This window comes from Nyctereutes procyonoides, unplaced genomic scaffold, assembly GCF_905146905.1.
Source record: "Nyctereutes procyonoides isolate TBG_1078 unplaced genomic scaffold, NYPRO_anot_genome, whole genome shotgun sequence".
In the NCBI taxonomy this organism is placed as follows: Eukaryota; Metazoa; Chordata; class Mammalia; order Carnivora; family Canidae; genus Nyctereutes; species Nyctereutes procyonoides.
The window spans coordinates 19,792,240-19,818,641 of NW_026575048.1; the positions used below are offsets into that span (position 1 = coordinate 19,792,240).

The following is a 26,402-nucleotide window of genomic DNA, read 5'->3' on the forward strand; positions in this document are numbered from 1 at the left end:
TCTTTTCCACTGGAAAAAAAGTCATGTGTTTTCAGTAAATAATGCCACTGGGCATTTTGTTAAACTTCTGTTTCTCTCAGGCAACTTGTATTTTGTGCCTTTTATCTTTTACTGCATAATGAACAGCTGTGACCCTGTTCAGAGGCAACTGAAGTTTCAGTAAAAGGGAGTTATTTGGGAGTTGTTAGTTTTCTAATTGCTCCAGAAATTGAACCATTCTAGTGCCTTGGCAATAAGACACTCAACATGCCAATCACCCCATTGCTCTGAATATGACACTTATTTGCATATGCTCCTAACTATCTCAATCCCTCCCACTCCAACAGCAGAGGACTGCAATATGCTGGGTAGGCCATCTTCAAACTGTGCCTCAGAAAGGCTGTGCTCTTTTATCTGTACTACCTAGGACATCAAGGAATAAGAGAAAGAAATGGTAGACTTGAAGTTTAGGTGTTTTCAGGGTAAAAATATGGAATGCAAAGTGTTTGAGGACACAGTCCTGGGCATAGGAGTAGGAAGAGAGGAATCTGCCTGTCAGAATCCAACCAAGAACTACTTTTTTTTTTTTTTTAAGATTTTATTTATTTATTCATGAGAGACACAGAGGGGGGGGGCGGGGGCAGAGACACAGGCAGAGGGAGAAGCAGGCCCCATGCAGGGAACCTGACGCAGGACTCAATCCTGGGTCTCGAGGTTAGTGAGTCTACTGTGCATGAAAGAATGAGGAATAAAAAGTATTGAATTCTGTTCACATGTGTATAGTGTTCAAAGTTTCTGCTGCTCATAAAATATGAGATCACATGACTAGGTATAGCAGTGACTGCTCATATACAAAAACAGAAAAGGTAACATTGATAATAATCAAGGAATCACTATTGATAAATCTACTTTAAAGAACAGGGGTTGCGGGGCAGCCCTGGTGGCGCAGCGGTTTGGCGCCGCCTGCAGCCCGAGGCATGATCCTGGAGACCCTGGATCGAGCCCCGCGTCAGGGTCCCTGCATGGAGCCTGCTTCTCCCTCTGCCTCTGTCTCTGCCTCTCATTCTCTCTCTGTGTCTCTATAAATAAATAAATAAATAAATAAATAAATAAATAAATAAATAAATAAATAAATAAATAAATAAATAAATAAATAAATAAATAAAATCTTTAAAAAAAAAAAGAACAGGGATTGCGGAATGAGTGCCTGGGTGGCTGGGCTGGTTAGGTCCCGATTTCGGCTCAGGTCGTGATCTCATGATCGAGAGATCAACCCTGCTTTTGGCTCTGCACTGGGCATGGAGCCTGCTTACGATTCTCTCTCTCTCTCGCCCCTTTCCTCCCATCACAGCTTGCTTTCTTCTCAAAAAGAAAAAACAAAAAAATAGAGGGTTGGGCAGGGCATATATCCTTTATCAAATTATTCTTAAAATAAATGTGATGGTAATACTTATGTTTTAAAGTGCATACGTAACTGCAGTTCTTTCAGAAAAAAAGTGATCTCTGCTCAAGGAAATCTTTAAGAGATAGGACCAGAGTAACCAGTCAGAGAGCTCTTCTATACAGAATTTGTAGCCCCCCCCACCAAACAAAAACAAAAATAAAAACAAAAAAAAATCCAAAACAATAGGAAAGTAAATGTCAAAAATTGCAGCGAACAATATAAATATTAATTAACTGGTCAATTAACTCTAAATGCTAGAGATCTGACAAAAATGTCAGCAATACATAGTATTCCCAGTGCTCTCCTTACAAATAAGTGTATTTAAAGCTTCTCACACCTGTTTAAGCTATGACCTTTCAAATGTTATGTATTCCATGTATACTGGAAAACAAACATAATCGAACAATATAAGTCTAATTCTATATTCTGCTTATGAAAATTTTAATTCCTGGGCATTAACCTAGAATCACTGAATCAAAATCTTTAGGAACAAGGCCTAAAAATATGTAGTTTTTTAGTTTCCTCAAATTCAAAGGTGACTTTGAATTCTTAAACAAACATTGCTAGACTCCATCTGGAGCAAAACCTGGTTACAAAGGTTCCAGACAAAAGTCAGTGTACTGTTTCACACAAGATAGCTGGTTCTACCTTACCGAAATACCCTGTCCTTAAGCTTACCAAAATTGCTCAAACGCCCTGAGGCACAAAGGTGCCAATAGGCTCTCATAGTGGCTCCAAATACATATATAATTCTAGGAGGCACATGAAGTTGAGCACTTACCTTCTGAGAGTCTTTCCTTCCAGCCTTGGGCTGCTGAAGTGAAGAACTCATTGTTAAGGGCTGAGCCATTTAACTTCATTAGACCATCTGGACCAACCTGGGTCAAAGAATAAGCCAAGAGAAGCTTACAAAGAAAGCCAAATGTGTCATGTGGAATTTGACTTTCTTTCATTTCAGAGAAGAAGGTATATACATCTAATGTTATAGAAACATGACTATATCATACCATGCGGCTTATTATGGACACTTCTATATCATTTTTCCTAATAAATTTCTCTCCTGTCTACTTTGAATTCCATTCCCCATTAATTATACTCAAAGAATCATCTACAAATAGATCTACATGTAGGTTTTTTTCCTGACACGGTTATTACTTGTTTTATAAAACTGTGATCAAGCTCCCTACATGGCTCTGAATCTTATTTTTCTCACATAATACATTGTGGAAATCTCTCCAAGTCAACTGGCATAATGTTAGCTCCTTTATAATAGCTGTATATTATTTCATTGTATGCATGCACCTCAATTCATTTACCAGTTTTTTAATCATAAACATACACCTTGTTTCCAAAGTTTTCCCATAATCAACCAAGCTGCAATAAGCATTCTGTCAGAGTTTCTTATTTTATATTTATATATAATTTATATATATTAATTAGCTTATAATAAATTTATAAATATATATTTATTTATAATTTATATTTCTTATAAATTCTTATCATTTGCTCATTTTTCTATGAAGTTACTTATTTTTATCAATTTGTTTGGATCCTTTACATATTATTCATAGTTAAACTGTCATATACACTAAAAATATTTCCCCCAATTTATCTGCCTACTGCCTTGATTTGTAATGTCTTGCCAAAGGGTTTTAAGATTCTTTCTATTAGAGATTTTGGATTCCCTACCTTGGTTCAGATGCATAAATCTTATTTAAGGACATAAAACACAAGATTTAAAAATAATTTGGACAGAGAAACTTAATAAAATTGCCATTTTCCCCATATTTAAAATTTACATTCTAATCAGAATCTCTATGCAATTTTTCATTAACAAAATGATTTTATATCTTTTTAACAAAATGATTATAAAGCTCCAAAGGAAAAGAATAAGAAAAATTGCCTTTTCAATTATTAAACATACCCACTAAACATAGCCACTACAGTCAAAACTATTATTACTAGCATTAGAAGGAACGAAGAAATGAGTGGAAGGAGTGTGTGCATAAACACACACTGCATGTAATCGGATAGAATACATAATCAAGATGGTGTTTCAAACTGTGAGAAGATGGTTATATTAAATGTGTAATGATGGAACAACTGGCTAGCTATTATTCAGTAGAAAATAAAGTTGAACTTCGATTTCAGAGCAATACAAAAAAAATTTCTAGATGAATTAAAAGTCAAAAACAATTTTTTGAAGAAAATTTAAGTTAAATTTTGGGTCATCCCAGGGATTGAGGAACTCTTCTCAACCCATTTCACTTCCTACACCTATCTGGACCCACATAATCTTCTCCTAGCTCTAGAGCAGAAATTGGTGAACTTTTTTTTGTCAGAGGAGAGACTGCAAGTATTTCAGGCTTAGCAAGGCCACAGGGCCTCTGTTGCAACTATATAATAACTGCCATTGCTGCACGAACATAGCTATAGACAATACACAAACTAATGAGAGTGGCTATATGTCAATAGAACTTTATTTACAAAAACAGGCAGTGGGCTGAAACTGGCACAAGGCCTGTAATATACTGACTGCTGATTTGTACTCAAGAAAGTTGGCAGAGGGGGAAGTAACAGTTTTCCCTATAGGAACAGGTCATCCAACCTCTGCTTTAATAGTCCAGTGATGAGCAACTTACTCCATCACAAGGCAATCCATTTAAATAGCTATGGCTGTTTTGTTTTGTTTTAAGTTATTTTAACTCCATATCTGTTTTCTGGAGAAACACAAAAGTTTACCTCTTTCATATGACAGACCTTCAAATATATCTGGACAGATGCTTTTTTTTTTTTTTAAAGATTTTACTTACTTATTCATGAGAGACACACATGAAGAGAGAGAGACAGAGAAAGACAGAGAGAGGCAGAGGGAGAAGCAGGCTCCATGCAGGGAGCCCGACATGGGACTGGATCCCAGGTCTCCAGGATCATGCTCTGGGCCGAAGGCAGGTGCTAAACCGCTGAGCCACCCAGGGATCCCTAGACAGGTGCTTTAATCCATTCCCCTCCCATGTTTTTTTCTCTGGTCTAAATGATGTTTTTAAAATTTTATTTCATAGCGGGGCATTCCGTACACTGAAATGTGGTTTTCAGTTTCATCCTATTAATAAACAGAATTCTATAAACACTCCAAATTGACATGACAGTGAAGTTCATTTGAGTTTCATACTTCTATACATGAGGACATTATTTCTCAGATTACTGTGTGTTCTCACCAAACTCAGAAAGACAGGCTAAGGGGATCCCTGGATGGCTCAGCGGTTTAGCGCCTGCCTTTGGCCCGGGGCGCGATACTAGGGTCCCGGGATCGAGTCCCGCGTTGGGCTCCCCGCATGGAGCCTGCTTCTCCCTCTGCCTGTGTCTCTGCCTCTCTCTCTATGTCTATCATGAATGAATAAATAAATAAAATCTTAAAAAAAAAAAAAAAGAAAGAAAGAAAGACGGGCTAAGTAATGTCCTACTAAGAATTCCCCACAGGACTGCACTCCATGGGAATTTGAACAGATAACTTCTAAGGTCCCTTTTAATTCTAAAATTGTATGTAGCAATCCTGCTTCTGAGAGAAGATAAGGACCATTAATCAAAAGACAGTTCTAAGGAACCTGCATTAGAGTTCTAGAGATAAGCCTTAGTTAGGTCCTATCTTATTCCCAACATCATAACCTGAGTCTTAAAAAAAAAAAAAAAAAAAAGAGTAATTCGTAATGAGAAATTCTTTAAAAACTCTGCAGAAAGGTCAGCCTCCTAACTTGGCATCCCCGAAGCTGTAATTTCCTCAAGAATTTTTAAGGAGGGAAAAGCAGTCCTGGGAAGGATCAGCTTTACTTACTTCTTTGCCCTACTGCTGGTAGTATATATGACTTACTTGGTCTCTCTGGAAATGGAATCTGACCTGCTTTCCTACTTGCTGATTCACATGACTATGCAATGAAACTGGTATCAATACAGTTTAATAGAAAGATAGTTTTCAAACTTAGAAATATTTTGTTTTGTCATAATTTCTGAGGATGATGTGTGTAAACTTAACTTATTCTTCTTTAATCTCTTATTACAAACCAGGATATAAATCTAGTCTTCTTACTGTAAACAGGGAAAACTCACTCTCTTCTTGTTTTTATAATAATTAGGAAAAAAGAGGAGGGCCTACCAGATTACTTAGAACACACTATGTATTTGGAAATAATAGAGTTTTTTATATTCTCAGAATAAAAAAACCCTCGAGTTGAATAAACCTTAGAAAAATCATAATTGTCCTATCTTCCTTTTGTAGAGAAGGAAACAGGTGATCAGAAGGGGGAGTGACTTACAGGTCACTCTTTCTTTGATAAAAGCCTAAGTCTCAGATCTTGACCTTATCCTTTTTTTTTTGTTAGATTTGTTTGTTTGTTTGTTTGTTTATTCAAGAGAGACACACACAGAGAGGCAGAGACAGAGCCAGGGGGAAAAGCAGGCTCCATGCAGGGAGCCTAATGCAGAACTCGATCCCAGGACTCTGGGATCACACCCCGAGCTGAAAGCAGATGCTGAGCCACCCAGGTGTCCCTCTTGACCTTATTCTTGACCAACCTAAATCTCTCTGGTCCTGATCTGAACTTTTCCCAAGCCTTTGGTATTTCTTCTAGCTATCTTTTTTTTTTTAAGAGTGTAAACTATATTGGGTTTTTAAAATTCTTTATTATGAAAGCAAGAAATGTTTTTGTTAAAAATCTACCAAAACATGAAAATAACTACATTCTTATTCCCTTCAAAAAAAAACAAAACAAAACAAAACACTCAAAAGTCCCTGTTAAATGTCCTAAGCAAGACAACTCTTCTTTCTGGACTGTATTCAATCAATGCCTTACCTCCTACTATGATAGTTACAAAAATCTGACCCCCTAACCTTGACATTCTGATAAGTTTTTTCCTTTTGAAGGCTTACAGGGCAAAAGAATTAGGAACCCTTACATAAAAATATTCTTACTTGTTTGATTACCTTTGATACCACTTTTTTCCAAGTCTACATAAAAAAAGCTATTCAAAAAGTCTCAAGGAGTTCTAAAGGAGATGAAGGTTTAGCCTTCATCTAAAGCCTCAGAAGGTTTTTTTTAAACTGCTTATGCTTAAAAATAACGCACCTGTCGATCCACCTCTGGCAGTAGTAAAAGCAGTCGCTGCTGGCAATCTCCGGGAAGGACTGAAAAGGTGTGTTTGTTGATCAGTGCTCGGAGATTTGTATTAACCAGAATGGAGTCTGGTGTCTCAACATCAATTTCAGCACATTTAGTCCTTTTCATCTGCCCTACAAAGACAGGGGAAAAGAATCATTTGGGTCTCCTTTACATTTTTGTTTCTATCTAACGTATAGCTTACCCTGTGCTGCAAAAAAAATCATAGTTATGACTACTTAAATATCACACAGTGAAGAAGGGAACACTTAAGGTTTTTAGAAATTTCTTCTAAGACTAACAAAATCAAGGATGACACATACAATGATATAAAAAAATCCAGAAAAATTCAGATCTATATATCATACTGAGATCCTTTTTCCCTTCCCATGAAAAATTTTTTATCAATTTTAAATTTTAATTTTGATTACCCCAAAAAAGTTATAACTGAATAGCTTCATGATTTCAAGAAACTTAGTCACAATCAAAAGATTAGGGTCTTTCAAATGACTGACAGATTTGAGTATCCAAAGGTTTCAAATGTAAATGGCAAAAAATATTATAAACAAAAGACTAACTTGACAGAAACATTTGCCAGTCATGACAAAACTTTATTACTATTCTTCATATTAAAAGTGCATCTATATGGGGCACCTGGCTGAGTAGGTCGGTAGAACATGAGACTTTTGATCTCAGGGTTGTGAGTTCAAGCCTCATGTTGAGCATAGAGCAATAGATAGATATTAAAAAAAAATTTTAAGTGCATCAATAAATCAATATGAAAAAGAAATACCACCATTAGAAAAGTGAGCACAGGAAATTACAGGTAATTCATAGTGAACTAATCATAAACATATGCTACAGTATTAATATTTTTTAAATGCCAGTTAAACCAATGAACTCTTTTTTGCCTATCAAAATGGCAAATACTGCAATATAGTAATGAAACTACACAGAGAAAAAGCATAGACCACTCTCAAATACCGCTGATGGGTCCCAAATTTATATAATTGTATTAGAAAACAATTTAATAATATATACCAAAATTTCACGTGTGTTGGGATCTTTTTTTTTTTTTTAAGATTTTGTTTATTCATGAGAGACACCGGCAGTGGGAGAGGCAGGCTCCTTGTGGGGAGGGGAGCCCAATGTAGGACTCAATCCCAGGACTCCGTGATCACGCCCTAAGCTCATCCACTGAGACACCCAGTGTCTCTGTGTGTCAGAATCTAAGATCCAGAAATTTTATCTTTAGAAATACATGCACAAAACTATACAATCCTGAATGTGGATAACTCTGTTCCTAGTTGAAGGTGAAGCAAAAGTAAGCTCTCTTAAGAGGAAAGGATTTCCCTTAAGTTAGGCCCACAGAATTCCTATAAATTAAAATCACACAGACTACCCCTGCCAAACCAGCAGATGTGCACAGAGTCAACAGAAACAAAAAATAAAAGGTTTAGACCTAAAAGTACTACTATCACTGAAACTGTCACAGATAAAATACAGAACGGTGCTGCATAAAATATTAAAGAAATAAAGAATGTGATTGTAAAGATGGGGATACAATAATTAGGAATGAACACAATCAGGTCTCAGTAAATTTCTAATAATATTAGTAGTAATTAAAACAATAATAATCAATAATAGCAGCAACAAATGCTTCTGTAATGCTTCATTAGTGCCAGGCACTAAACACTGACCATGTGCTAACTCATTTATTTCATAACTCTATAAAGTAAGAAAGTATAATTATATATTTCACAGGTGAAAATGAGGCCGAGGCATGGTAAATAATTTGCCCAAAATTGTACTATTAGGTTACAGTGCAGGAATTTGAACCCAGGCATTGTGCCTTTAGAGGCTGTTGTTTATCACTATATAGAGGCAGAGCTATCATAAAGTCCAGCCAAGTGCCCCCAAGTCCCTATATATTTTTAAAATTTTTTAATTTGTATTCAATATAATTAACATATACCAAATTATTAGTTTCAGAGATAGAATTCAGTGCATACAACACCCAGTGCTTATTATATCAAGTGCCCTCCTGAATGTCTATCCCCCAATTACCCCATCTCCCCACCGCCTCCCTTCCAGCAGCCTTCAGTTTGTTTCCTAAAGTTAAGGGTCTCTATGGTTTTCCTCCCTCCCTGTTTCATCTTATTTTATTTTTCCTTTCCTTCCCTTATGTTCATCTGTTTTGTTTCTTAAATTCCACATGAGTGAAATCATATGGTATTTGTCTTTCTCTGTCTTATTTCATTTAGCATAATACCCTCTAGTTCCATCAACATCATTGCAAATGGCAAGATTTCACTCCTTTTGATGGCTGAGTAATATTCCATTGTATACATATACCACTTCTTTATCCATTCATTTGTCAATGAACATCTTGGCTCCTCTACAGTCTGGCTATTGTGGACATTGCTGCTATAAACATTGGGGTGCAAGCGCCCCTTTCAATCACTACATTTATATCCCTAGGGTAAATACCCAGTACTGTAATTACTGCATCATAGGATAGCTCTATTTTCAACTTTTTGAGGAACCTCCATACTGTTTTCCACAGTGGCTGCACAAGCTTTCATTCTCACCGACGGTCTAAGAGGGGTCCCCTTTCTCTGCATCCTAGGCAACATCTGTTGTTTCCTGACTTGTTAATTTTAGCCATTCTGACCGGGGTGAGGTGGTATCTCATTGTGGTTTTGATTTGGATTTCCCTGATGCTGAATGATGTTGAACCTTTTTTCATGTGTCTGTTAGCCATGTGTATGTCACCTTTGTAATGTTCATGTCTTCTGCCTATTTCTTGACTGGATTTTTTGTTTTTTCAGATGTTGAGTTTGAGAAGTTTTTTCCCTTTATCTGATAAGACACTTGCAAATATCTTCTCCCATTCTGTCGGTTATCTTTTGGTTTTGTTAACCGTTTCCTTTGCTGTGCAAAAGCTTTTTATCTTGATGAAGTTCCAATAGTTCATTTTTGCTTTTGTTTCTCTTGCCTTTGGAGACATGTCTAGCAAGAAGTTGCTGTGGCTGAGGTCAAAAGGTTCTCCTCTAAGATTTTAATGGCTTCTCTCACATTCATGTCTTTCATCCATTTTTTAATTTTTGTGTATAGTGTAAGAGTGGTCCAGTTTCATTCTTCTGCATGTGTCTGTCCAATTTTCTCAAAAATCCCTATATATTTTAAGAAAATTTTTAAAACTTCAAAATAACTCCTGAGACAAAGGAAAAATCACAATAAAATATTTTTAAAATTTTCAAATTGAATGATATTAAACACAGCATTTGAGAGGTGAAAGTAAATATCTCCAAAACTGAAATAGTATCAAAATATATAAAATGAAAAGTACAGGTTTCTACATTCAAACCCCGACTTTTCAGAGATGATATTTTTAATTTGAATAAATGAAATCACAAAATACATATCAATTATATTATGTCTTTTGTTTCACTGAATATCTTGAACTACTTTCCAAACTACAACCTACAAAGCTATCTCTTTTTGATAGGCTTCACCATATTCCAACATATATACCATGACTCATTTAATTAGAAACCCACTGATGATCACATAGGTGGTTACCATTTTTTGGTTTGCATAAACAATGTTGCTATGGCTCTAGGGACTGAGAGCAGCATCCTAGTTCTGCTTCCCCATATGACTGATGAAATGAGTGTCAGCATTCCTTTAATAGCTTTCGCTATTTGTGCATTCATTTTGTACCTTCACATGAGTCAAACTCTAGTTAAAATTCTTAAAACAAATTTTTTAAAGTAAGCTCTATCCCCAATGTGGGGCTTGAACTCGTGACCTGGAGATCAAGAGTTGCATGCTCCACCGACTAAGCCAGCCAGGTGCCCCACTAAAATTTAACTTAACTCCTTAAGTGAGACTGAGAAGTAGTTGTAAATTATATTGATCTATTCTTGATCAAATAGTGTCCATGATATTTTTGTGTTCCTTACACTAACTGGCTCATTTCTAGAATTTAAAGTTTAAAAAAGTCCTCCAGTTTTGGTAAATGGGATGCCTGGGTAGCTCAGCAGTTGAGCATCTGCCTTTGGCTCAGGGTGTGTGATCCTGGAGTCCTGGGATCGAGTTCCACATCGGGCTCCCTGCATGGAGCCTGCTTCTCCCTCTGCCTGTGTCTCTGCCTCTCTCTCTTTCTGTGTCTCTTATGAATAAATAAAATCTTAAAAAAAATAAAGTTGGCCTTTTTTCCCCCTCAGTTTAGGTTGCTGTATTTTATCATATTATACTTGAAATGTGAGCTATGTTTTTTTTCTGATTAAATCTGGGATGTAAAAATATATAATATACTATTAATTTTTACTGAAGTTGTCTAAAACAAATTATATCAATGTAAACTAAAAAAGATTTCATGTAAATTATCGAAATTTAGCTTTATCATTTGTTTTACATAAAACGTACAGCTTCTTCCATACATTTAAAAAATACTCTTTGGGGGACGCCTAGATGGCTCAGTTAAGTGTCCAACTCATGATTTTGGCTTAGATCACAATCTCTTGGGTTGTGGGATTAAGCCTGGAGTTGGGCTTTGTACTCAGTGAGGAGTCTGCTGGAGATTCTCTCCCTCTGCCTCTCCCCCTACTTGTGCATGCTCTCTCCCTCTCTCACAAATTTTTCAAAAAAATGCTCATTGTGGCATGTGCTGTAAAAACTCCCATCTTATTTCCGTTAATGCTTATTTGCATGAGAAGATGAACTTGCATTTACTTCTTGGCCATTAAGTGAAACTTAAATGCATCATGCCTTCTTTCTTATGATTAATTTTTTCTAGTTTGTAGTATGGAAGTTGGAAATTCTCAGTCCATAATTTCTCAATTTTTTACATTGACATCTCTACTGCAATTGAATGAAAACAGTAAAACTGTTTAAATGCATTTAAGTAGAATATAATCTCCATAAGGAAGAAACTTTGTTCAGTTCATCACATCTCTAGAAAACTGTGATTTGGCATATTAGTATACCATTTACAAGTATTTATGTAATTTACGAATATTTTTAATATTTGGCAGTGGAATTAATAATCAAAGGATATGGTCAGTTTATTGCAGAATCGCCCCTAAGAAAAATGCACCATTTTACAGTCCACCCAGAATCAAACCAGACTTTACAAAGAGGCTGTCCGGTTGCTGGAATAAGGACAATAAGGCAAAGAAGCTGGCATCCCCAGCAAGTTGTAAAATAGGTTCTTAACATTTCATTGCATATATTGTGCCTGATAATCTTTGAATTATTTCTCCTCCTGCCTTAACATCTCACTTAATTGTCTTCTTGGGGAGAACAAATTCGATAGGTTCTGCTTTCTGCAGGTGCCAGGAGACACCTGAGCTACAGCTCCTGCAGGACCGGAAATGCCTCTATATCTCTATAACACAGCATAATCTTCCAAGTGCAATATAATTAAAATTTAAATCAACCTCAGAAAGGCAACTGTTGGATTTCAAGAATTCCTTTTTCTTTAAAGGTTTATTATTTTTTTAAAAGGTTTATTATTTTTAAGTAATCTCTACACCCAACATGGGCCTGAACTCACAACCCCGAGATTAAGAGTCACACTCTTCACTGAATGAACCAGCCAGGTCCCCCCAAATTTCAAAAATTCTGACTTGTTTTTTAATTTTATTTATTATTATTTTTAAAAATTTATGTATTTTTTGGGGGGCACATGCACATGTGAGGGGGAAGGGTTAGAGAATCTCAAGTAGACTCCCTGCTGAGTGTGGAGCCTGACATGAGGCTCCATCTCATGACCCTGAAATCATGAGCTGAGCTTAAATCAAGAGTTGGATGCTTAAATGACTGAGCCATTCAGGTAGCTATCTATCTATCTTATCTATCTATCTATCTATCTATCTATCTATCTATCTATCTAAATTTATTCATAAGAGACACAGAGAGGCAGAGACATGGCAGAGGGAGAAGCAGACTCCTCGAGGCGCGCCTGATGTGGGACTCGATCCCAGGACCCCAGGATCACAACCTGAGCTAAAGGCAGATGCTCAACTACTGGGCCACCCAGGTGTCCCCATTTATTTATTTTTAAAAAGATTTTACTCACCCATTTCAGAGAGAGAGAGAGCATGAGTTGTCAAAGAGGCAGATGGAGAGGCAAAGGCAGATTCCCTACTGAGTAGGGAGCTCCACATGGGGCTTAATCCCAGGATTCTGGGATCATGACCTGAGCCGAAGGCAGATGCCTAACTAACTGAGCCACCAAGCCTCCCAACTATCATTTGTTTTTTAATAAATAATTTTGTAAAATCAAAAAAACAAAAAATTAAGTCTGAAAATATTAATTCTGTTCTCATACTTAATAGTTTAGAAGGGTCTGGAATATAAATGATCATAGAATAACTTTTCCTTTGAATTTTGTCAGCATCCCTGTACTACCCCCTTCAGCTTCTATTCTGCTGCTATGTTTACCATCTCAATTTTTACATCTTTGTATGTGAGGTATTTTCTTTCTCCTTGGTTGCTTTTTTGGAATATTTTCATTATCCTGGATGCTTTGAAATTTCAAAGAAACGTGCCCTGGAACAGGTTTCTTTTTATTCATGTTTCTTGACATCAATTATGTAGTTTCATCTTTGGAATCTGGGGCTTTCCATTCTCTGGAATTTTGTAGTATGATTTCTCTTATTATCTTATTCCCCCCCCTTTTAATTTCTGTCCTTTCTAATGGTTCTACTATTTTAGACATTAGATATCCTAGATTGGTATTCCAGTTTTCTTACCTTCTCTCTCCTTTTGAATCTCTCTTTTGACCTATGTTCACAGATATTTCTTCACCTTTCAGTATTTTTTTTTTAAGATTTACTTATTTGTTTGAGTGAGTGAGAGAGAGCAAGAAAGCATGGGGTGTGGGGGATCAGGGGGAGAAGAAGAAACTCAAGCAGACTTTGCGGTGAACGTGGAGCTCGAACGTGGACCTGATCCCACAACCCAAGATCACAACCTGGGCTGAAAAGAAGCGCTAGACACTAAACCAACTACCCACCCAGGCACCCCACCTTTTAATATTTCTATTTTTTTAAATTTCAGCTACCTTATCTGTTAATACTCTCTTTATTTTTCAATTTTTAAAATAGTCTCTTTTATGGATGCAATATCATCTTTTATATCCTTCTGTGGATATTACAGTTTTTAAAGTTATTTGTTTTAAATATTCCTGAATTGCCTGTTTTTTCTGAATCTGTATTTCAGATTCTGGGTCTCATAGTGGAGGTCTTCTTCAAAGGTGATTGTAAATAATTGCAATGAAAACAAAGGCATTAAAAAAGGCTGACTGGCAATTTAGGGTGCATAGGTGGGTCTTATAGACTGGTGAACTTCACAGAAGTATGACCAAGATGATTTCTATTTAGTATGAAATCTATAAATTTGCCTGCAGATTTTCTTCTGAGGCTGTCCACTGTTTTTAGGCACCAACCCACCCATCTCTTGCTGGAACATCAGTGGGCTGGAGGGAAGGAAGTAATGGTGACAGGAACATGCCTTACTACTAACATTCTGGAAGCCAAGCAGAAGGATCACTGTTAGTCTTTATATTTTTCTTGTTTCCCTGATTTCAGTACATTGCCTCATTATCTGCCCTCGGCCACCAGTGTTATCTCTGAGTTTGTAGTCTATATGGTTTTATGTCACCTCAAAATAAACCTACCTCCTGCTATGGTAAAGCATCAGACTGCTTCTTATTAACTTTCAAAAAAGGCTCTTCTTTTCAATCCTAGGCATCACCCTTCCCCACTGTGATACATGCTGTCTCCTATTCCTGAATCTTTCTGGTGTCTGCAGCCTTAGCTGGCTTATTATTGGTATCTGTTGCTCGGCTCGGTGAAAAATTCCATCTAGTCTTCATCTTTGAAAATTTCTTGACTGCTTGCCCATCTGTTGTCTCCTTGTTTTCTTCACCCTTATGGATCTAATCTTTTGGATTTCCATATTCCCATCTTAGTGGGATTTCAGAAGGAGCAGGCAAAAAGGGTCAATTTACTATGTTTAATTATGAGTCCTTCTACTTCTCTGTGCACAGAACTAAGACATAAATAAATAATGCTAGACAAAGCAGCCTATTGTCAGAAAAAGAACTAAACCACACAACAGCTGCTGAAATTCAAACACACAGTTGACAAATTAAGATGCGGAACTGAAGTTTTTGTAAATTAACTTACGTGTGTGGAGCCTGTCAGATCTCTGGAATGCCTTCTTCCCCAAGCCTAACAAGGGGTTTTCCACTTGAACTGAACATGAATAGCTAGAGTTTGAGTTCTGAGGGCTACCTGACTGCCCATCAGATGGTTTTCCTTCCCATATTGCTAAGAGAAAAAATATATCAAAGACTGGTGACATTAGGGTTATAGACAGAAATCAATCAATCCAACACAAACTGAAAGGAGTTACATATGAGGAAATGTGACCCTGCAAATGTGTTTTGAGTCTGCAAATTCAGAATTAAAAAGTAAAATAAAATCCCTTCCTTCCCCCCAGCACATTATTTGCTTCTGGTGATGAATCTCCTTCCTAAAAAAATGCAAAGGTCTGCAGAACACCACTTAAATTTGGTAGGCCCATGTAATCAGCTAGCATCAAAATGAACTGTGTAATAAAATACAAACTCTGTATCTAATCTGGTTTCAATGAAAAATAAAACAAATAACAATAACAACAACCAGAATCCAAAGGACTGTGTTTATATCCAATGGAAATTCAAAGGTAGCCAATATTCTTAGGAAAATTTTCTATCTTTAAAGGAGAAACTGGTGAAGGTTAGTCTGAGTGTCTTGGCAACATCAGCTCTGTAAGGTCACTGATTAGAGGCTTCCAAATATTACTAGATTAGAAATCCTGGAAGTCAGGCATTGATTTCATTCTAACATGCAAATATCGCCAATTTATTTTTTCATAACTGCATGATGATTCTGCATAAATTTTCCCATTTATCCTGAATGGATTTATATCAATGATCTTGCAGTAACAGGCTATGTAAATAATCCGAGCAACTTAAAAATAAGTATATGGTATACAAACTGGAAAAATGGTATAAAAAATACTAGAAAAAGAAACTTCCAATGGAAATACACCCAAGTCTGCCTACCAGGTTTGGCAGGTACAGAGTCACTGGCTGCTTTGACAGTCTTGAGAGAAAGAGGCTGGTTGGAGGAGATGGACATGCTTGGCCTGCATTGTTGTTGCTGCTGCTTCTTCTGCTGTTGCTGTTTTAGAGCCTATAAAAAGAAAACTCTATAAGCAACAAAATAATTTTTTAGTAATAACAGTGAACGACTGTTTTTTAAGTGGTGAGAAACATGCTGATCACCCAATTTCTTTGAAAGCTATCAAAGTAAACAAAACCCTAAATGAAACCAATTAAATGCAAGGCCAAAATGATACTTAAGAGTTTGAGTATTTTTTGGCAGTGTTACTCCTGTATATAAATGTGAGAATTAGCCACGAACATTTTTAGAACTTAAAAATCACCAGTAATACACAGACTTCTCGTAATTGTAGCAGCAGAAAATTAGAGGTTTTCAATCATTTCTGGAAATGAAATTCTAAGCCTTCAACCAAAAAAGAGACTCATTTGCATTAGCCCTATGTATAAATATAAATATTTAGCTTACATATATTTCAGAGGTGATACATATGAACAATAGATGTTAAATAATTACTTGATTCTGATCTCCTGTAAGAGCCAAAGACCAAATCCTCATAATTTATAGCAAAGCAGTAAATAGAAGGGAAGGAAGGTTGGAAAACATAGTATGATTTCTTCTGGCTATTTCAGCATATTTTTATTTCTATAATGTTTCTAGTTTGTAGAATAAACTATTTGGAATGAATTAGAAGACAGTTAACTAATTAAAAAAAAATAGAAGACAGTTAACTTCCTAGAGTTTAGTCATGAAAGTATATGAAGGCAACTTTTTAACTCAAGGTTTAAAAAAAAAAGACACAGAAATTAAGAAAGTAAAGCTACATTTCAGGAAAACTTTGGAAATCTATGACCTTGCTAAATTGCCAGTTTAAGTTTTAACCTTTAGACCATCATGCAAAAAAGTGTGGGTTAACTGGCTACTTGGTTCCCATTACGTCTTCACACTCATCTCAGGCTATGTTACATAGGCAGTGGTGCAACGACTGATCTTGACCTAAGCTGCCAAAGGGAAAAACTGAGTGAGTCAGGGATCTGGCTGGCTTACATTCACCTTCAACATTTATAAAAGCCAAGGCAGGAGTACAATGTATAAAAAATGTCAGTGTTGTTTAATCACTGATTATAGCTTCTCTCTCATTCTCTGCAATCAGAACAGAAAATATTCATAGGCTTCCTGGGTGGCAGCCAGTGGGTCTTTCCTAGTCTCTTACAATATCCACATCATTCCAGGTTAATGCAAAATTTAATAGAACCATTTGATCTCATCTATTCCTGCTGTGAACATGTAAATTCAGATACATGATGGAAACAGAGTAACTTATAGTCTAAGAACTGTACTCAGTTTTCTCCTCCCTAAGTAGTTTACAAACTCTGTTCCTATTCTATTTTAAAATGAAAAGAACAACAATAACAAAACCCTCATATTGTGATAAAGGATACCTTATTTTGAAGTAATTTTTCTCACCTAATACTATAAAAAATATACAATGGAGGCAAGGTATTACTTTACATACCAACAACCTAATAAACGTATTTTTCCATACTGGTATTCTTTAAAGAAAATACATTTGACTCTTGGGATTACAGGAGTATAATACAGGAGTAGTAAACATGTCATGCATTTTCTAACAAGGTTTAGGAAAATACATGCCTTTTTCCTGTGGAAAGAAGCATCACATACTTCATAAAATCTTCTAAAGAATTTATAAAAACAACTGCTATGAGATTATCCAGACAGACAGCAATCAATGCTATCAAATTCCTGAAGCTTTTAATAAAATCACTTTTGTTTTAAATACTTCCTTTAATACTTTAAGATCTACATAATTTTTAAAATTTCAATTATATAGATAATACACGATTATATCTTTATCATTTAATTCAAACATAAAGCTAAACCCTCTTGACCACTGTCTTGCCCCCTCATCTTCAGAGATAACTACAGTCAATTTAATTTTCCTTACTGAGCTTTTCTTACACTGATGTATGTCTCTATTAAAAATGCATTGTTTATCAGTGGTATCACGCTCTAAATGTTGTAATACAACTTAAGTTTAGTGAATCAACATTATAGTGTGGTGATGCTTCCATGTCTATATATATAAAACAACCACATTACAAACTTTTAATCTTGTATCATTGTCCAGCATATAGATACACCATCATTTATGAAGGAATTCCCTGATATATATTTGGTTACTTGCAAGTTTTTGCTATTGCAAACATCAATACAAGTATTTTTCTCTGTGTTTGTAATTGGTATGTATATCTGTATTTTTCTAACCTAAGTTCCAAAATGTTCAAATGCTTAGTCATGAGGTATGGGCATTTAAAATTTTAATAAAATTATAATCGATATCACAAAATTTCTTTCCAAAATAGCTATATGATAGTTTATATTCCACCAGCAACTACCAGAAGCCATTTTTCTACACACTTGCCAACATCTGATAAAGTTCTTTAGTTTATATGAATCTGAGGATAAAAGAAATCTGTTAATGTTCAGTTAATTAGTAGTGAGTTTATATTTACTGACCATTTGCATTTCAAAAAAAAAATGTTCTTTGAAAAGCCCAATAACATAGACCAATGGCAAGTAGCCCTAGGGAAAGAGATACATTATAAATGAACAACAATGAGGAACAAAAAAGAAACATAAAAGAATGCTACTACAACTTTATGCAAATATTTTTAACAGTCAAGTGAAATGGACCATTTTCTAAGAGAAATACATATCCAAAATTAAGAAAAAACGTTTTTCCAAAATTAGCTGAAAAAGCAGGAATCAAATGAGACCAGTAACAGATGAAACTGAAATGCTATGAAAACAATTCTATGATTGTTTTCCAAAAATCTGGAAAATTGCAGAGAGGTATCCAACTTTTTTTTTTTAAGATTTTATTTATTTATTCATGAGAGAGACAGAGAGAGAGAGAGAGAGAGAGAGAGAGAGAGAGAGAGAGACCCAGGCAGACGGAGAAGCAGATTCCATGCAGGGAGCCCGACGTGGGATGTGGGACTCGATCTCGGGTCTCCAGGATCACGCCCCGGCTGAAGGCGGCGCTAAACCGCTGAGCCACCCGGGCTGCCCCCAACTTTTTAATGCTAGAATCCTGATTCCAAAATTGTATAAGAATTGTACAAGAAAACAGCAAAATCCAAGAAAACTCTTAAAAACAGAAAAATCTATCATATTTAAAAACATGTAACAAACATGTAGAGTTTATTGCTGACAGTTAAGGATGCGTTACCCTAGAGTACCTAGCCTCGGAAGTCTGTGTGTTCGTAGACTTAAAGAGAAAAGCTACCTGACCCTCTCAATAAATGCTGAAGAAAACAAACCTAAAAAAAAAAGAAAAAAGAAAAAAGAAAACAAACCTGAAAAGTTCAACACCTTTTCACAATTTAAAAACCACAAACAAAAACCTCTTAGCAAATTAGGAACAAATGAAGAGCTTTTAAACCGTGATAAAAAAGACTAGCTACCACAAACCTATAACATAGAAGTCCATAAATTATTAAATCCGAATTGGAAAACTGCAAGAAATTTTTCCTCAAAATTAGGACCTTATGTCCTTTCAAGAAATTTTCAATGCCTTCCAGAATCACGAATTTTTAACATAGATTAGACTTTTGATAAACACAGATGAGCATAATTACCTGCTTTAGTGCCTTCTTGCTGTGCTTCTGTGATGGAGAAATGACTTTACCTGCTGGAATGGTAGGTGACGGGCAGCCTGACTGGGGAGAGGATGGCTGTGACAGTCTAGACGATACTAGTAGGGGGAAAATGATAATAAAAAATGTGGTTATCAGAGTTGGTATCAAGCACCATTCCTTCCCCAATCATATGCTGCTACCTGTATTAAGAACTGTGACCAAACACTTTTGGGAAGGATCTTCTTTTTGGAGTTCTACTGCAAACAGCCTCCCTTTTCAGTTTATTTCCTCAGAAAGCTCTAGTGAAGGATGATAGGATGGGGAAGGGATGTGTGTTAGTATTCATTACTTTTCATTCTGTGATTTTTCAATAGATTGATTGAAGCAGGAAGCAGAATATAAACCATGAGTCATCAAATTAGATAAAACTCAGAAGAGATTCTAGAGCTTGTTGGACAGTATGTATGTTCTTAAGGTAGACCTAATGACAACATAATATTGTGAAAGAGCCCAGGACTGACTGAATGGGTCCCAGTTTTCCTTATCTTTAAAATGAAAGTAATAAGGCCATTCCACTTCAAAAACTCTACTGTAGCTTTAATTCTTATATTCCTTCAGCTCTTAAATCAATAGTTTCAGGCCTGCCAATGTGAGAGGGTGCATTAGGACTTCTCCAATAGAAGCAACGTACACTTGCATAGGGTGTAACCCCTCTCTACTTCATCACAACTTGTTTTATACCTCATCAGAGCTTAGCCAAAGCTAAGATGTAAATGAGGGTTTTCTCTTCAGAAGCCTATATACCCTATTTTTTATATACCTATTATAATAAAACAGCAACTAGATTTTTATGTTCTGTAAAGTTCAGTAGTGAATTACTCATGATAAAAGATAACCAAAATATGCTGATTCAGACCCCTTAATAATAGAAATAATAAAAAACAATAATCACTACTGCTAGGGATAATTCTGGAAGAGTACATGCTTACTAACACCTTCTCTTTTCCATAGTAACTGGACTAAAAAGGCCTGGATAGCAAAATGACATTTCATGGTATGGCGAAAGAGCTTGAAGATACCACATAAAGTATGCTGGTAGGTAGCTACTTGACATAAAAATGCAGAAGCATCATAGTTCATGGGAATACACAAGTTTGGGAAAACAGTTTTTCAACAGATTCTTATAAGTCCTAAGAAAGGAATACACAGTGGATAACATTTAAAGAGGACAACAGCAGACAAGAGTAAGATGATGACTGATCATACTTGGCATACCCGGCTTTCAACTCCAATCCTTATGATAAGGTTTATATATGGGAAAGAACTGACATGTGGTAAGCATGAAATTAAAAAAAAAAAAAAGTTTGTTGTGATTTATCATACAAACATAAAAGTTGGATAATTCCGGAGATAACTGAGCAACAGAAAGAAACCACATCCTCAGTCTACTTACATTGACCAATTTTTTAAAAATGACAGTTTTACAGAGATATGATTTATATAATATACAATTTACCTGAGGTGTAAAAATTTTAATAGCTTTGGTTAAAAGTTGTAAAACCATCACCAGAATCAATTTTCACCACCCGTCAAAAAGTCCTGTACTGGCTGGCTATCACCTCTCTTTCCCCTAACTATGGCCCAGTGCTATGCAATTACTAATCTACTTTCTGCATCTGCCTATTCTAGACCTTTCACATAAATGGAATCATACAACAATATGTGCTCTTTCGTGACTGGCTTTTTTCACTGATCATGTTTTGAAGCTCGATCCATACTGAAGCATGTATCAATACTTCTTATCATCGAATAACAGGCCATTTCATGCATACACTGCATTTTGTTTATTCATTAACTGATGGACATTTGGGTTGTTTCCCCTTTTGGTCATTCTGAACAATGATATGAATGTCTTTCATTAGCATGATTTTGTATTGAGACATATATTTTCAATTCTCCTGGGTTCAGATCTTAAAGTGGAAGTTCTGGGTCTTATATCAACTCTATATTTAACTTTTTGAGGAACCGTCAAAATGTCTTCCAAACTGGCTATACCATTTTTACAATAGTACAGGAATGTGTGAGGGTTCTAATTCTTGTCAACAACTGTTAATGCCTGTCTTTTTTTTGACCAATGTTTTTAAAGGGACATAAAATAAATAGACTATTATCAAAAATTTGACTGTTCATTTTCTGGTTTGCAGAAATCTGAAAATATACATTTCCTAACCCTCAAGCACTGCCTGACAATAAACAGAAAACAAACAAAATAATTCCATTAGACTATATAAGAATTCCATTTTGCAGCCTGAAAAAGAGACAATAAAGCTATCTGTAATTGCCAGGGCAAACTATTTGGACTGTTCCCCCTTAAGGCAAAAGCCGTTTCTATAAAATGAAACATAAACATATCTCAAAGCCAGCTGAAATAAATCATGAAAATTTCAGGACCCACTAGTAGGGACTATCTCCCAGAACTGACTAAATACAGGTCTCAACTTCTATGAAACTTGAACTTTGTCCTAACTTTTAAATATTAAAGGCTTAAACACATGGTGAGAAACTTCTCTCTCATAATTACTTTTAGTGGCTACAATCTCTTCAGACACATTTTTATTAATAAGAGCAAACAAAAGTAACTATCTTGTATGTATGCATCTAACAGCATGCTAGGATCATTTTTACAGCATTTCAAGTGGGTACAAGTCTTCTTTCTATTCCCATCCAAACTCCTCCAATTCTACCCTCAGAAATAACTAGATAATATGTTTGGGTTGGCACCTTACTGACATTTTTTCTATACACACGAGGAAATACAAAAATGTTTTATAAAGGACATATATTTATTTTTTTAAGAATTTACTTAACTGAGACAGAGAAAGAGAGAAAAGTACAAGCAGGGTTCAATCCAAGGACATATACATAAATTTCAAATATATACATTTTTCTGTATATTGTAATATTATCTAAATTTTACGTATCAGGAAATATAATTAGTTTGCCAGAGGACTCAGACAGTAAGGGGCACAGCCAAGATCCAAACTCAGTATATTTTCAGAATGAGTGGATACTTGTTGGCTGAATGGTGGCCACCAAAAAGTTATGTCCTAATCCCCAGAATCTGTGCATGTTACATTATTTGGAAAGAGTCTTGGCAGATGTAATTAAGTTAAGGCTCTTGAGATGAGATCTTCCTGGATTATCTCAGTGTCCTAAATCCAGTGACACAGAGGACAGAAAGAAAAGAAGGTGAGGTGAAGACAGGCAGAGATTGCAGTGATATGGCCACAAGGCAACTCAGCAACCAGAAGCTAAAGAATACAAGAAACAGAGTTCTCCCCTAGAGCCTCTGTAGGAGTGTATCCCTGCTGACACCCTGATTTGACTTCTGGCCTCCAGAACATGAGAAAATAAATTTTTGTTGTTTTAAGGCACCTCGTTTGCCGTAATTTGTTATAGCAGTTTCAAAAAACTAATAGTATGTAAAACTGATTTTAAACTGTCACTATGAACCTATAGATGTTTATGTATTTGAAATGTTTAAATCAAAAACAATCATCACAAATTTGGCACTCAAACTGGGTCCCCCTCTTGGGTTGGTGGGAGAGCTTTCAAGTCGTAAACCATCTCTGGGACATGGCCTCAGCAGTATCTAGCTGCTTCCTCTCTACCTGCCACAGAGTCTCAGGCAACCTTGCATATTTTTTTGCCCAAGTTGGATCAGCCACTTCTCCAAGGACCCTGGAATCTTTTAATCGGAAATGTTATTAAAAACCATGTGCTGCACGGTATGGGGTGCTCACTGTTATGGGGTTATCACTGGTTCTAGGACTTCTCAATAATTAGAACAAGAAAGGTCCCGTTTTTTATAAAGAGAAAAATAAGTTCATGCATAGATGCCAAATTCGAATTTAAGATGACAGGACTGTCACTTAACTTTTCTGATTCTATAATTCTATCACTTCTCTTCTCCCTTGATAATCCTGCTTCCTAATAACATTACTGTAATTATTAATTTGCTTTCTACTATAGATCTAATTTCAAAGAAACTATACCTATATAATTCCTGAAAATGAGACTACTAAATGTAGTTTAAGGATTTCTTGGTGTCTGGTCTCCTATAACTAAGATATAGGAGAAACTTATGTCATTATGCCACAAATTTGACATACACTTGAGTTTGCTTTGTTTTGTTATTTCTAGAAAGTATATTTTAAAAACTTGTTTTAATTATGTAAAGTGATAAAACAACTTACTTCCATATGAGTCTAGCTCCCTCCATTGTTGAGACCCCTTTATTACTTCTCTTCCCGTTTAAGAAATCATTTATATTAATTTGCATCCTTCCATTGTTTTTTTACCTATATTTTTGTTTTGGTGAAACATAGTATACACATTTTAATACTTGTACTCATTTCTTTTTTTTTTTTTAAAGATTTTATTTATTTATTCATGAGAGACACAGAGAGGCAGACACATAGGTAAAGAGAGAAGCAGGCTCCCTCTAGGGAGCCTGATACGGGACTCAATCCCAGGACTCCGGAACAAAGACACAAGCCAAAGGCAGACACTCAACCACTGAGCCATCCAGGCATTCATTTTACTCATTTAAGTAAAAAATCAACCACCATAAGTTGTCCAGAATATTGATTTTTTTAACTTAATATGTCCTGGGGAACATTCTAGAACAGAATACAGAGATCTTCCACATTCCTTTTAATAGATGCACAGAACTCCACTGAGCAGATGTACTATAATCTCTCAACCAGACTGATGAGTATGTTGTTTCTTTCTGGTCTTTTGCTCTTATTAGTACAAGGTTTAACCAGTGGTTCTTAAAATCACATGAGACACTATTATATACTAACCAAAGTCTAAAATTTTAAAGACTGACAATTAGTGAGCATGAGAAATAGCTGGAACTCTCATACATTATTGGTGGGAGTATAAATTGGTACAACCAGTCTGGAAAACTGTCTGGTAGTATACACTACAGTTAATTTTGCTCCCAAGTACATACCCAGAAAAAAATGAGTACAAAAACAAAAAACAAAAAAGCCCAGACATAAAAAAAATTCACAATAAGAAAAAAAAAAAAAAAAAAAAAAAAAACAACCTAGAAATAGCCTAATGTTCATCAATGCAAAAATGGATAAGTAAAGGTACTAGGGAATAGTTATAGAATACTATACAATTTCAAGAATCTGATGAATATACACAAAAATATGGATGAAAACTTATAAAATTATTCAAGGAAAAAAAAACATGATTTAAGTTTAAAAAGTTTCTGGTTCTGTTCCAGACATGTCTTATCTATACTATCAGAAATTATTACAGTGGTTACTTTGAGGCAATGGTTATTACCAGAAGGGAGCACAGAGAGGGCTCCTGGGATATTGACAATATTTTGTTCTTCGTTGTTTTAATATTTTTAGGCTTTTTTATTTTATTTTTTTTCCTTATTCATGAGAGACACAGAAAGAGAGGCAGAGGGAGGAGGAGTAGGCTCCATACAAGAAGCCCAATGTGGGACTCGGTCCCAGGAATCTGGGATCACACCCTGAGCCAAAGGCAGACGCTCAACTGCTGAGCCACCCAGGCACCCCAATGTTTTGTTCTTTGATCTGAATGCTGGTTCATGATGCTGTTCCATTTGTGAAAATTCCACAAGCTGTATACTTACAATATGTATACATTTTTCCTGAACATATAACTTAATCAAAATTTTAAACAGACAAAACTGATCTATGTTAACAGAAGAAGGGACAACCATCTACTTCTGAGGAAGGATGGGCAATGACCGAGAAGCTGGCATAATGTCTCTGCAGTGCTAGCTAGTAAAGATCATTACGGTTCACTGTTTACTCAAGAAGGTGGAGTTATTTTCTAATCTCAATTCAAAAAAGGGGGAGACATGATCATTTTGTGTTTTTCCTTCTTTAAAGCAGAATGAAAGATTTTTCCTCCTTTCTTATTAAAGAAACACAGCATTCCCAGCAGTTTATAAGATTGACAAATCCTCTAAACCATTGCTATTCAAATATAGTCCAAAGCCTGGCCTGCTACTAGATAAATACAAAAGTGAGAGCAATTATTTAGATATTTTCATAGAAAACTGACACTGCTGGGCCATTTTTATTGTATTTTTGTGTCAGTCCACAATGGATAGAAGAGGGGAGAGAAAAAAAAAAAAAGAAGAGGGGAGAGAATAGTCCTTTGTGATGAAAAGTTTAAGAATAAACCAGCTAGCTGAGGAGGGGAAGATGTAGGGTAGGGGGTGTGTGGGAAGGGCATGGGAATAGTGCCCACAGAATTACAAAGTAAGGAACTAAGATTTACCAGGGCTACATTTTAAAAAAGATAAAGATATGAAGAATAGGACATTGAAAAATGAATATTAAGGCTGTATTTTAACTTCATCAAGCCCATTTATAATCCTTTTTTAGATCCCTGGGTGGCGCAGCGGTTTGGCGCCTGCCTTTGGCCCAGGGTGCGATCCTGGGGACCCGGGATCGAGTCCCACGTCGGGCTCCCGGTGCATGGAGCCTGCTTCTCCCTCTGCCTGTGTCTCTGCCCCTCTCTCTCTGTGACTATCATAAATAAATAAATAAAATAAAAAAATTTTATAATCCTTTTTTAAAAAGATTGATTGATTTAAAAAATGATAAAATAAAATAAAAGATTGATTGATTGATGATTGATTGATGACACAGGGAGAGAGGCAGAGACCTAAGCAGAGAGGGAAGTAGGCTCCCTCTGGGGCGCCTGATGTTGGTCTTGATCCCAAGACCCGGGGTCATGACCTGAGCCAAAGGCAGACCCTTAATTGCTGAGCCACCCAGGTGCCCTATAATCTTTTTTTTAAAACAAATTATGTTTATTTCTTGGTAGGTAGTATGTGTGCTGCAAGAAATTTCGGTTTACAAATTCATGTGCAATACACATTATACTTCTTTGTGCGCAAATCAACACAAAGCAGTGGGAA

General features: G+C 35.9%; 1 protein-coding gene across 3 annotated transcripts in view; it reads right to left on the reverse strand.

The window, feature by feature from the left end:
- ASXL2 (ASXL transcriptional regulator 2) overlaps positions 1-26,402 on the reverse strand; it is a 126,779-nt gene that overhangs the window by 13,606 nt on the left and 86,771 nt on the right. Inside the window, exons 1-6 of one of the 3 annotated variants that reach the window (XM_055327105.1) lie at positions 19,618-19,689; positions 19,418-19,533; positions 15,698-15,827; positions 14,775-14,918; positions 6,544-6,707; positions 2,205-2,301 (exon numbers count right to left, since the gene is read on the reverse strand). In XM_055327105.1, the coding sequence (XP_055183080.1) occupies positions 2,205-2,301; positions 6,544-6,707; positions 14,775-14,918; positions 15,698-15,773 (481 nt within the window). In that variant the 5' untranslated portion in view covers positions 15,774-15,827; positions 19,418-19,533; positions 19,618-19,689. Of the gene's footprint in view, positions 1-2,204; positions 2,302-6,543; positions 6,708-14,774; positions 14,919-15,697; positions 15,828-19,417; positions 19,534-19,617; positions 19,690-26,402 lie in introns of those variants that run through there. The other 2 variants (XM_055327106.1, XM_055327104.1) reach the window with 2 other exon arrangements.